Source organism: Trachurus trachurus, assembly GCF_905171665.1.
Source record: "Trachurus trachurus genome assembly, chromosome: 22".
NCBI lineage: Eukaryota > Metazoa > Chordata > Actinopteri > Carangiformes > Carangidae > Trachurus > Trachurus trachurus.
The window spans coordinates 18541929-18555655 of record NC_139907.1 but is presented as its reverse complement, the minus strand read 5'-3'; the positions used below and the strand labels follow the sequence as shown (position 1 = coordinate 18555655).

The window sequence follows — 13727 nt, the reverse complement described above, 5'->3', positions numbered from 1 at the left end:
TGAGATCATGTGTGGTGTTGAACCATAGACTGCCTATATAAAAAGAGGTTCAACCATTAGACTGCATGGGGATGGGAGCTTTTTCAGTGGCTGTAACGTCCAAAAAACGTCCTGAAGCTGCGTGGATGCGGATGCAGCGTAAAACTTGGCTCAGGCTTGTTGACAATCGAACGTTGCCCGCGAGAGACGAGTGCGCGTGCTCCGTACTCTGTTGCTAACCAGTTGTTATAGTAACCAGGAAGATTAACCGCGATGATCAAGTGGCCCTGGTGATACAGCTAGCTGGCTTGCTAGCAGGCTCAATTGAAATAAAAGGCAAGTTGATTTTGACGTGTGTTTATACGGCATGATAAAGACATTCACTTACACTGGGCAGGCTGTGCATCGTTAGCTTCCTGTAACCTAGAGTAGCATGTCAGATACATTTTGTGTTATGGAGCTAATAACGCTTGTTAGGCTGTCAGCCTCGGTTTAAACTTAACGTCTTAACTTAACTTACATCTCCGCTATTGTAACGTTAACAAAGATAACATAACATATATAATACAACAGCTGTTCTCAGCTAATTGTATGCTGCCAGTGCTTCAGGACCGCCATCAGTGTCAGTCTTTATGAAACAAGGCATAATACCGTTGTTGTCAGTTGAGTAACGTTATGTTATGATATCCTGCATGAACAGACTGGCGGTCATATGAGCTGAGCTGATGTCTTTGCAGGTGGAGGTGTTAGATGCCGTGGTAAAAACAAAAGACACCTGATCCCAGGCAGATATCACCGGGCAGCTCGTCTCCCCCCTTCACCGCGAAGATGCCAGCTGTGACCCGGGATAAGGAGGACTCTGAATCCTCCTCAGAGGATGAGCAAGAGTGAGTGCAAGTTGTTCAGATTGCTGCGGTACAATCACATGGCACTGAGTGTAATCATCTTCACAAACAGGCTGTGAAAGATCAATTGTTTAAAAATACTTTTTCATGAAAAGATCTAATGCCTCTTACTTTGAAGTTTAATGAGAAATGGCCCAACTCTGAGGTCAGTTCTCTCTATTGTCAAGTTTATACAGCTTCTGTGCACAAATATGAAACCACAACTTTTTTTTTAAAACTATATTTTAATGTTTTTTCCATCTATACCATCATATTTATTTATATACATGGAGATATGGGCAGTGATCTGGAGCCAGAAGATACTCATGATGCCATACAAAAGGTTATCAGGCTCGTATTGTATTAAAAGCAGATTAGAAAGTACTTCATGAATATTATTTTGTTTTTTATTGCAGGCACCATTGATTGCGTATTTTCTCTTTCATAACAGATGTCTTAAAGAACACGCTGTGCACTGTCCTCATAACTGGGCAGTTAATAACTATGCAGATGAGTTGAGTAGTTGCAGTCCCAGCAGCTTGTGGACTTGTCTGTCTGAATTAAGCAGACCTCTTTAGTGTCAGTTAGGTTCTTAGCCTACTGATCCTCCTGGCGTACCTTAAGAGATTTCTCTCTAAACACCTTTTTAATGTGACAACATGCTGGACCAAAGGCATTTGTAATTTTGTAAGGGTTTTCTCCCTTCTGTACAATGGTCATCATCATCATCATCACAACTTGTTAGAGTTTATTGAATATTTAATGTAATCTGTGCAGGATTACAGAGGGTGTCTTGAGTCTATGTTAATAATTTATGCCAAGATACATTTAGACAGGATGAAACTGGAGGTAGCTTTCATTCTGTGTAATTGATGGGATTTAAACTGACTGAGAATGAGAGGAGCATCTAGCTTTAGATCATAGTTGTGGACATTTGTTATTTGTTATCTTGCCAGTGCCAGCTAATTCCCTCTTAAGCTTTACTTAGTCATACCTTACTAAGAGCCACTGCGCCCGCTTTTAGGCTAATTTCCATCTCCTGAATTAGTTTGGATTGCTTAGTATTAGGGTTTAACCTCTAGATGACCAGGACTGCCTTACTGACAGGGCTGTAATTATTATTAACACATGTGATGATCACACACAAAAATCCTCCGAAAACACACACATGTCTTACATTACAATAGTCACACTGATTTTTCTCACAGGATGTAGTTTTCGCTCGCAGTGTTCGCTTCACTCTTTCCCATTTGAATGAGCGTTTGATTACAGCCGGTTTGAGCCGCTCTGCTCGACTCTTCGCTTGTATTTATCAGCAGCGGCTGATCATGTTTTGCACTAATGTGATGTAAAAGTCCTAGAATTGCTCAACTTGCTTCCACTGTGACAACAGACAAAACTAAATAATGCAAAGGAAAACGAGGTATAGTATTACAGACAAATACTGGAGACACATTGCAGACATCAAGTCGGAAACTTACATTGCACAATACAGAACTCAGCTTTCTTTTTGTATTTGATGACCACAAAAATAGAAGGAATCATATCATGTTCAAATTTCATATAGCAAACAACAGATCAGCATTAAGAGTATTCTTAAATGTGATATTTCTGCTTTCAAAAACTCAATGAGTATAATTGGAGTGAGAGTTGAACTTAAAAGGAGCTATTTTATCTATATTTTACCAAAACTGGAAGAATCATATGTTTCCTAAAAGATCATAGTGATTGCAGCAATTTAATCTTTTGTCCAACATCTTCGCATTTTGTGTTTATGGCATCTCAGTAGTCTTGATGCTGGTTTATGTTCAAAATAAACAGCGCTCTTAAATGGCATTGATTAAAATACCTTGTTTAATGGTGTGCAATCAAGTTACCACAGTGGAAAAGATATCTGCTGTATTGTCCGACATACCTGGATACTTGAGCGAGGGGCAGTAATTGTTTACATGCCTTCCCCCTCCTTATCAAGACAGGCCGTGCATGATTGAGCTCTGTTCCATCATTGTGCTGCCTTATCTTATTTGTAGCTCTAAGCTGGCTGTGTCTGGTACTATCAGATAGCCTGCAGTTTTACAAGGTGTTTGTTAGTATAGTACGTGGATTTGTTATTGCCCAGTACCTCCTGAAACTGTGTGTGGTTCTGTCTTTATCTGCTCGACTGAAATAAACACGGTGTCAGGATACATTCCCCCAGCATTAGGTCAGCTACCCGTATAGGCCAGTGTGTGTTTATGTGTTTCTACAGATAATTTGAAATACATCTCAAAACAATTTCTTCTCGCTAAGTGATTGTTCTGTTTCTCCTCCAACTCTTTGCCCACTAGTGACCATCCCTGCATCACGTGGAGCGGCCTTAGCAAGGCCATCCCAGTTCTCCTGTTTGTCCCTGAGGCTGTTGTTTCAAAGGATGAGAATATCTGCTCTGTTGGAGGTACACAACAAGATGACTATGGATGAGAAAAGTTTTGAACTAGACTGGAGTGGACACTATGATCTAATTGTCTGAAATCTGTTTCATTTTTCGTAGAGCGATACAACATGGCCTTCAAGATTGTGCGCACCGAGAGCCGTCTTGTACGAGGACTGCTCTCCAGTCATGGGCTCAATGAGGTAATGGTCTTCACTAAATCATGCAAATGCTAAAGATTAGCCCAAATCTAGCAAAGAATGAGTTGTATTTTTAGTGCACGTGTTATTTATGCACATAGGATAAGGGATAGTAGGACTGTTTTTCCTCCTTTGACTGATAATGCCGATGTCAAAGCCTGGGAATGCACTCATGGAAAAAAACAAAAAATGACCTCAGGAGCATTAATCCTGTTTCACGAGGGCACACAATCCCCATTATTGCTCTTTCCAAGCAGTTACAATTAATTCCCTTTTTATTTCATTTCAATGCTTCTTGACTCCTGCTAACCCATCATCAAAGGCAGACGAGTGTCTACCACAGCCTCCGCAGAGCCAAGCTTTAATAAGCCTTTATTGCAAACATCTGCCTCTTCCCTGGATGCTGAATGAACGGTCATGTGAATTCTGCCTCCTAACGAATTGTTGGAATAAAACAAAACAAAACAGATAAGTAATCGTGATGGCGATGAAAATCTCTGAGTCGGCCTTTTCCTTTGGAGAAAGCGTCTGAAAAGCAGGCCGCCTCCCTCCAGGTTTCGTGGTCGAGTGTGATCTGCTTCTCAGATTTAATCTAACCGAGCTGTCACATGCGATGGGCATCAGAATATAATACTGCTGTCGGTGGCTGGAAACTGAACAGAGCTCAATTAGTGTAGAGCATCAGTTGCTAAACTCGGTTTTTACACTTACGTAACATAATTTTTCTTAAATGATCCGTTAACAAAAGTTGTTTGTTCTGCATCCACTGAATCAAAGTCACTCATCACCTGAACAGAGTCAGTATTTCTCCCTCTCTCTCGCAGGTTCACCCAAACAGTAACGACTTCAACCTCATGTGGACCGGATCTCACCTCAAGCCTTACGTACTACGGAGCCTTCAAGACTTCCAGAAGGTCAACCACTTCCCCAGGTATAACTGAGCGCTCAAATGTATGAGTGCGCTGCCTCTGTTTTCAGTGTTATAAATATTACCACTGAGCCGTTCTAAGCCCTTCAGTTCAGGCAGTGTGTTTGTTGGCTTCCACTGCAAAGTGCATTTAGTTTGGACCGGTGCCTCTCTCAAACATGAAATGAATCATGCTGTCAGGCAGAGGGCGTTTTGCAACTCTCATGTGTTCATGTATTTTTGTTCTGTTGGTGTCAAAGCTGGCGACTGCAAGTGCTGAAAACGTTTGAAACTGTTCTGTTTATTCCCAGGTCCTATGAATTGACGAGAAAAGACCGTCTCTATAAAAACATCCAGCGAATGCAGCAAACTCACGGCTTCAAAAACTTCCATATTGTTCCTCAGACCTTTGTGCTTCCTTCTGAGTACCAGGAATTCTGCAGTAAGACAACCCCCCCATCACACTCCTTTGGTCTAAATAAAGCTACAGTATATTTGTCATTTGATTTCATGAATTACTATAAGATTTCAAATCCCAGCCTTTTTTCCCACCTTTTCCTGCCTCAGATTGTTTTGCCAAGGACAAGGGCCCATGGATTATTAAACCAGTAGCATCTTCAAGAGGACGAGGCATCTACCTGGTCAGCAATGTGAGTGACCTTTTCCACTGTCGTTCTCAGTTTAGAGTTTGTGACTCCTATTTAAAATAAAGCTGTCTGTACCCTGGTGTTTCCCGATCACAGGTTGTGTCCATAGTGTGGATACATGTTTTGTTTTTTTTAATTTATTTTATTTAGCTTCTTAGATTGTTTGATTTGAAGAACTTTGGAGTCAGGAAAAAAAAAGAAAACGAGGCTGAAACCAAAGCCCAGTATGATTTTTTTTTAAAGAGCTTGTTTTTGTCTGAAACCCAAACTCCGATTATGTAACAATAAATTCGAGATCACATTTTAGAGGCCGGATGTAGAGAATGTTTGGCATTTTTGTTTGACAATTGCCTCATTCAGAATTAATAATCAGTAATGAATTAATAGTTTTAATTTCAGGGGTTTGGTGGCACATAATGTGCCCTTTATCTTTTTGCCCTCATGCTGATGAAGGCCAAAACAACCCACCACTCAAATTAGCTGATCTGGTGATAGGAATTATTTAATGTACAACTTTTAGATTTTATTTGCTGTTTTTCTGAAGTTTTCTGAAATGTTTGTGTTTTTCCTGTGAAATGTTTCTACGGTTAACATGTGTTTATTGTAAACAGACTTGTTAACAAACTGCTGATTTTATAGTTGAGAGTGACTAAATCAACACATTCTCTTCCCTTGCTGACAACAATAATAGTGACACACAAGTGCAGGTTTAAATTTAGTTTTGTTTGTCTGTATTTTCTGTATGAGTAAAAGCTGTATGTTAAAGGAACAGTTCCACCTTTTGCGTAATAAGCTTGTGTGTGTTTTGCTGATACCGCCCACATGTCTGTAGGATAACTATGAAGCTACAGCCAGCTGCCGTTCAGCTTAGGTTAACACAGACTGGAAACACAGGAAGCAGCTAAACTAACCAAATATTACTACAGCTCCTCTGTTTGTGTGCGAAGTTCTTTTCTAACTTCCCTCTCTAATTCACATGTAAGCACAGTTTCACATTAATGGCAAACGTGGTGGGAGTCGACTGTAATCATGCTGACTTAGAAATACTGTGTGAACAGAAACAGCCAGCTGGCTGGATGCAGCTGTCTTTGAAAAAAAACAAAAAACATATCAACCAGTTTTTTCAGGCATTAATAAACTTTGCGGAGTAAATCACACACTTCCAAGGTTTTAGGAGGAGCTCAACAAGGTTCTCACTCTTGGAAAACACATGCACGATTCTTCTTCCTCTCAGGCATTTTTATGAAACAGTGGAAAGAATGTCAGAGCGATATTTGGGGAGAAAAAAGAAATATGTTCATTTTTTTGGTTTGGGTTTTCTCTGAACTGAAGCCAGCACTGAGGTTACAACCCACCCACCCCCCCTTCTCATCTATTCTCAACTTCGCCACCTGCAACACATTTCAACCTCATAAATGACCCCCTTCCACCAACAGATTGTGTTTTTATAGGCTGTTATTGAAGGTTGACCTTCAATGGCCAGTGTCATTGCAGTCTCCAACTTTTCTGAATCATATTTTCTTTGATGTTCATAGTTAACAGCAGTTTTATATCACTTATTTGGAATTCAGTACATTAACACTCTTTTGTAGTTATTAGTTTGTGGCATAATGGCTTTAAACCTTTTAAAATTATTATTATGAAATATTTACGTCTTATTCTTTGTGTGCTCATTATATTTTCTTTGATGTGTTCTCGTTCAGCCAAATCAGATTTCAATGGATGAAAACATCTTGGTGTCTCGTTACATCAATAACCCACTGCTGATTGACGGTGAGCTTCTACAGGCGCTGTTTCCTGATTATTTAAGACACATTTCTGGCATATTTGAAATGACCAGTTTCCTTTTGTTTTCTTTTCAGAGTTCAAGTTTGACGTGCGGTTGTATGTGTTGGTAACATCATACGATCCGCTCATTGTCTATGTGTATGAGGAGGGCCTAGCAAGGTGAGTGTGTGTGGGTTTTTGTTTTGACTGCGTGTTATCTGACAAATCAGTAATCACTGATGATCTTCTGTAATACATTTGATATTTCACAACAAATACACATTATATGGCACCTGATAGAGTGCTCACTTCTGTTAATTACTGTACAGCATTTGAACTACTCTGTCAGCATTTAAATAGATCAACCCCCAAATCTACTGGAGTAGGCCTTCTTATTCACATCTCACATATTCATCCTGAACCTCTTCTTCTTACTCATTTATTTATTTAAACCTTTATTTCGAACATGTAAGGTAGTATAAAAGAAACTGATAGAAGACAAAGCTGACAAAAAACCAAAACCAAAACCAAATACTAATAGAAAACCAATAAAATTAATAAATTATAATTTATTATTAATACATTACATTATTACTTTCAAACAAATTGCAAAAAAGACCTCCCTAGAGCTCTGCTGAGTGGTGTCAGCGATGCTTGATACTATATTTTGTCAGTGAAACACTCGAAGTTGACACCGCCTCCTCTCACACTCAGCACAGTACCTTGGTTAATGGAACAAACTGTGCACACCATACATATACATACGTACCTTTAGTCAACAAAGGTTTTATCTCACTCAGTCTTTCTGAAGCAGACAGCATCAGGGGCAGTGTAGATGAGAGGATGAGATAAAGTCAGATTCAGAGGACAAGCTACTGTAGTAGGCTACTGCTGCTCAGTATGTTGGTCAGTAGGTATAGTGAACTCTGTACGCATGTTTTCCTTATACCCAATTTTAATTTTGAGTCAGCTTTCTATGCAGCAAATTATTGCACAGTTAATGTATACTGCAACATTTCTTCCAATAACACAAATTGTAGAGCACCCCATACACTACAGTAATATCATATGCTGTGCTTGTTTTATATATGAATCATCCTGTTTTTTTAGGGTTGTGTGATAAGTGCCAACATTTCCTGTCCTGAGAACTGGTTACAATAATAACTTTATTTATACAGCACCTTTAAAAAACACAATATTACAAAGTGCTTGACAAAAACAACATATACATATGACAAGTCACAAACAAGTGGACTGGGAGGAGTCAAATTGATTCAAGACAGCTTTATTTTCATTTTTAGAGGTGACTTATGAGATCAAGCTGCATCTTTGTAGAGTTTTAATAAAATATACCAAATTCTGATGTCAAATTGTCACAGGGTAAGTTTGTGAAGCTGCACTTTCACTGACAGTCTTCCAGTGACCAGAAGAGGGCAGCCTCAACTTTCTACACCAACTGCTGTCTAGAGTTTATAGCGGTGGTGGCTTTGAAACAAAGCGCTCTATTGTTCCAGCTGTAGGATGATGTGCTCATTAAATGCTGCTGATTGTGTCATTGTTCAAAGGTCATACCTTATGATTACTTTGTGTAAATACTCTGTATTTATTGACGTTGTTCGAGCATGAGGGATTTATTAATCTAACGAAAGGCTATCATTAGACACAGGTAGGTCGGGAAGAGGGAAGATAATTTATACAACAACTGGTTTCACTTTGCTCTGATAGAGGTATGTGTTGGAATCGGAGTGCCACCACCCCGGCCTGATTACTGACTGGCAGCAATAAATCACGGACAAATCCTGAATATCACTTTTATCTCCTGACATTCCTTCGGGGTTGTGTTGGTATTCAGGTACACAGTGCGTGCCAAGGAATTCTCATTATTGCACATGTGGCATCCACTCCTCTCAAACACTGCCAGAAACTAATCCCTGCCCAAAGTGCCCCTATTATCCAGTTAAGTGGCAGCCTCATGAATGTGGTCATTAAGGCAGAGATATGCAGTGAAACTGTTGGATGACGGCTTAAGTTTTCGTTTTCTCTTGTGTAAATAAACCATGTGCGTGCACAGGTTTGCCACGGTGAAGTACGACCGGACTTCCAAGAGCATTAAGAACACATTCATGCATCTCACCAACTACAGTGTGAACAAAAAGAGCAGCGATTATGTCAGGTAAGCCTCGGCAGTGACCCACATGCTCTGAATGTGGAGCTGTTTTTATGGGAAGCCTGAGTGACTCATCTATTGACTATAACTCGGCCATTTGAAATGCATTTCTTCCCTTTCAGCTGCGATGACCCTGAAGTTGAGGATTATGGGAACAAGTGGAGTATGAGTGCAGTGCTGAGGTATTTGAAGCAAGAGGGGAAGGACACCACATGTGAGTCAAACCTTCACCTTTTTCCTGCTTGTAATGTCCATGCAAAGGCGGTGGAAATAAAATTTACTCAAGTTTCCAGTTCACTTCTCGAACGCTGCTTGATTTTATCTTGAAAAGTTCTTGCCGTGTTATGAAAAAGAATGTACTTAAACCTCCTCATGGTGTGTTTCAGTGCTGATGAGACATGTGGAGGACCTCATCATCAAAGCTGTGCTGAGTGCAGAGCTTCAGATAGCCACCGCCTGCAAGATGTTTGTTCCCCACAAGACAAACTGCTTTGGTAATCATTTCAGGTTTTTCCCTAAAAATGTTTTTGACTAAGAAAAAAAAAAAAAGTCCAACAAAAATGAATGAGCATGAAAATCCTGCTGTGTGTATAATACAATCCGGTTTTGGTTATGAGACAACAAGCTGTTCAGGACAACAAAGAGAAACCTCTGAGATGTGCAGCCTCACAAGAATTTCCTATGAATGGAAATCTAAACTCTGGACAGATTTCCCTTTTTGCTCACGGTGCACACACACACACTCACACACTTTTAGTCATACACACTGCCACACCCTCACATTTCCTTTCAGTTTCAGATTCATTGTCCGGCAGTTCCTCCCCACTATTCCTCTGCTCGGGCTGTAGACAGTCATTCCTCAGTGTGAGTCTTCCTGTATGTTGCTGCCCTCTGACTGGCTGCCGGGTCGTGGAGGGCCCGTTGCCTGGAGCAGGAATTTGCTTCCTCTCCTCTGTTACCATTCAGGTCTGCCTGATTTAGGCTGACTGTTTTCTTGGCTGCTCCTGCTTAGCAGCGGGCTCGTGTGAACTCAATTTTGGAGCCATTACCCATGTTAGTGTTGGCACTAATTGTCTGCGCTCTTTCTCTGTGTCTGGCAGTCTCTCTGAGATTTGGGGTTTGAAAAGCGAGCACGTTGGCCCGAGCCTCCCTCAGCACCGCTGTCTCTTTTTCACTCTCTTTTTCCTCCTCTCTGGCTGTTTCTGTTTGTTTATAATTCTCCCTCTCCCCTGCTCACACTCTTTTTCACCTCTCAGATGTTAGAAAAATAAAGGGCTTTGCAGTTGTGACAGGCTTCTGTAGACATAATACCACCCACCCCCCCCCGTATGGCCTGTATTGGGCACGTAGCGGCATCTCACACCTCACACATCAGCCTGCCGCCCACAAAAATATGCTATCTGTCTACGAGCATCACTTCTACGTTAAAAAACCACATTAACCCGGGGAATGAATGTTGACCATGCAGGTATTTACAGGGAAATGTGGCTTACCAAGTCTCAACCTGGCTCTCACAGCACCTGAGGGATGTGTAGAAGCAACCAGCTGACACATATCTTTGGTGGTGGAGTGAAAAACAGGAATGGAAAAACAATTTTGCCCTTATTCTCATTCATTCTTTCAGTCAGATAGGCCTGCATCTTGATTTACTTGTTTATGCACATCCACATCTGATATGGCTAACCATAGATATACAGTTTAAGGATCAGAATTTAGAGGAAATGTGGCAAGGAAGTTAACTCTTCACTGACGCCAATCTTTTATGTTGATGATATAATATTAGCCTGCTCTATATGCAGATCTGGTGGCAAAATTATGGGAAATATTCCTTATTAATATACACTATATTGTGTCCATCTTTTATTTTGAAATGAGAAATTTAACAACAACACAACAGCACAACTGTATTGAGTGATCTATGCATCTATTATTGTTTATTTATTAGGATCCCCATTAGCTATTACTTCATTATAGGAGTAATGGCTATTCTTCCTGGGGTCCCACACATACAATTAAATATAAAAAACATAGAGAGTAAAAACTACAACAACCTAAAACCACACCACACATTAAAAAGATATCAAGATATTGAAATAAATAGTTAAACAGTTTTAAAGCTTTGCAAACACACAAAACCACACCTAGGCTTATGAAAAACAAACGAACAAAAAAACAAAACAAAAAGGAAGCCAAGAAGTCAGATATTATAACAATCACCTTTCTAAAAAACATATTTTTCCCATTTGTTTTTAAAAGTACTTTTACTTTCCAGTGATAAGAGCTCAGGTGGAAGCCTATACCAACCTGTACAGGCACAGATACTGTAGCAATGTCATGTGCAGTACAAAAGCAATTAGATCCCGCACCTTTGACTAAGATACATAATACACTGCGGTCTGCTGTGAACATGCTCATAATCCTACTTCAACCGTATCAGTTTACCATTAAACGTAATGTAATTTTGTTGTCTTCAAATGGCCCCAAGCAAGTTAATTACAGCATTCAAAGTCTGTCTGCGGGATTAAGTTTCCAAAGACAGACAGTGACGGTTCCAGAGGACCACCCTCATCCTCTGTCTGTTGATTTGTCTCTCGCAGTGTGGTCGTGTTGCATGCAAACTCTCTGTGCGTGTGTGAGTATGTATGGGCAGTATGAACACAGACATGTAGGAACCAGTGTAGAGCACTATTTTTTTTTTCCCAAACACACAGGTCTAACTGAGCTTGAAGGAGTCCAGTCTAGTGTCTTTGTAAGCTTTTTCTTGTCTCTAACTAAAATAAAAACAAAACCCACCCAAACCACAAAGGACTCATGTTCAGTCAGCCCCTTGTCAGATTCTTTCCTCTTGCGCTTATCCTGACTTTCTCCACTACACAGCCCACAGCCATCCTGGGCCTCTAATAGTAAACAGGTAAAGCGTTAGAAAGCAGGGCAGCAAATACATGTGTGTCAGGGCAGTGAATGTGCTGATAAAAGCAGCCATTGTTTAGAGGTTTTATACAGTCTCTGGCTTGTCTGGAAGGGAGCCATGCAAGACCATAAAGCACATTATAATCTTAATTTACTGCAAATTGTTCCCTGCCATTTTAATGTCTATTAATGGCTTTAATACAATGTTTATTGTTTTCAAATGGGATTTCTTCCCTTTGCTCAAATTGCGCTGCGTATCTAAATGGGCATATTGTAACAAAATCTTTTTATAGCTCTGTAATGTCTCATGTGGGAAGAAATAAAAACAACAGATTTTTCATTTTACGTTGGTAAGAAGTGTGCGTGTGTGTGTGTGTGTGAGTGAGTGTGAGCGAATGTGTGTGTGTCTGTGGAGAGAAAATGCCACCCATGCAGCTCCTTACCGCTGCTGTGTGATTAATGGACAGTCTTTTTGCTGAGGGATGCTGATTACGAGATGTTTTGACTAAGATCTGATTAGCCAAGCCAAAGGCCTATTTTATTACACACAAACATTCCACTTACTGGTCCTGTGTTCCACTGAATGTCCCTCATTAAGTGCTGAGTGTGGTTGGATCCCCCCGTCTGCGAACCACTCTCCCTGTTTTACATTTATCAGATACTCCCACACTTCTCTTCAGCACAATGTTTGCATCCCCCTGTGATGACAGTGCGGCTGCTGTATAACACTCTTTGTAGGGATGATTAATGGATTTGGTCCCGCTATCATAATAAGGCCGTGGAGTGTTAACTGTATTCATTTAATTTGTTGTCCTGAGAGCGTTTTCACGATCGTGCATGGCTCCGAGCTGCGCCGCTCGGCTCTGCTCCCCTGCAACAGCTGAGAAACAGTTCAGCTGCAATAATTTATCCCAGAATGATGCAAGAGTAATTCAATTGTCCTCGCCTATGAAGAAAACACACATGAAGGAAACACTTATGTTGCTGTTGTTGTTGTGGGCCAACAGGCTGCATGGCCAGGGCGGGGAGATTATTGTTTTTGGGCGTTTGTCTCTTGTGGTGTAGTTTCCAGCAGCGCCCATCCAATAATATAAAAAAAAAAAAGTCCTCTGTCACACTTTTTCTCCCCCCCCACCCTCTCCCTCCCTCTTTAATGGGTGTGATGTGCATGTTCGCTGCCTCTCCTCTCCTTGTCTGTGATGCTTGTTGTGGGCTCTCTGCGGCGTATTTAACAGCGTTTCCCCCCCCACCCCCCACCCACCAACCCCCCGGCAGCGGTCAAGCCACAGAACAAACGCGTCTAGCAGCGAGTGAGCTCTGCAGGCTCATGGGGCAGGAGCGGCGTCTGCTCCTAATTGGGGGAAAATGCGCAGCACATGGAGCCTACATGTCGGGGGGGCTGGTAAGGTGGTGTAACACCTCCCTATTTTCCCCTGTTGTTGTGGTGCCACTGATGAGGCACTGCAGGCTCAAACCCATTTATTCCAGCGCTGTGTTCCCCAAGACTAATGCATAATGTTTTATGACACACAACACACTCTCCATCTCTCCTCTCGGCGTGTGCGTGTGCTTTTTTTTAATATACAAAACTGGGTAGAATGGGATCAGCCTGCAAGTGGAAAATAAAATCTAAGTGCTGTGCTCTAAGTGAGCTCTGTTTAGCGGTGGGGGTCCAGCCCATCCTGAGACATTAAAGAAGCTGGCAGTGGCAGCAATATGTTGTAGGTCCTGGCTCTGGGATGTATGGCAAACTTTGTTAGTTCCATCATGAAAATACAGATTGCAGTTACACCACTTTGGACCTCATGGCACTATACCATGAGTTGAACTCCCATAACCATGTCATATACAGTAGC

General features: G+C 41.1%; 1 protein-coding gene across 1 annotated transcript in view; it reads left to right on the top strand.

Annotated features, from left to right (window-relative positions):
* Window positions 1-745: 745 nt before the first annotated feature.
* Window positions 746-13727, top strand: part of ttll5 (tubulin tyrosine ligase-like family, member 5) — a 49316-nt gene continuing 36334 nt past the window's right edge. The window contains exons 1-11 of the mRNA XM_083998319.1: window positions 746-866; window positions 3191-3297; window positions 3394-3476; window positions 4298-4404; window positions 4692-4822; window positions 4948-5030; window positions 6731-6800; window positions 6890-6974; window positions 8866-8967; window positions 9084-9175; window positions 9348-9455. Of these exons, the coding sequence (XP_083854445.1) occupies window positions 808-866; window positions 3191-3297; window positions 3394-3476; window positions 4298-4404; window positions 4692-4822; window positions 4948-5030; window positions 6731-6800; window positions 6890-6974; window positions 8866-8967; window positions 9084-9175; window positions 9348-9455 (1027 nt within the window). The 5' untranslated portion in view covers window positions 746-807. The remainder of the gene's footprint in view (window positions 867-3190; window positions 3298-3393; window positions 3477-4297; window positions 4405-4691; window positions 4823-4947; window positions 5031-6730; window positions 6801-6889; window positions 6975-8865; window positions 8968-9083; window positions 9176-9347; window positions 9456-13727) is intronic.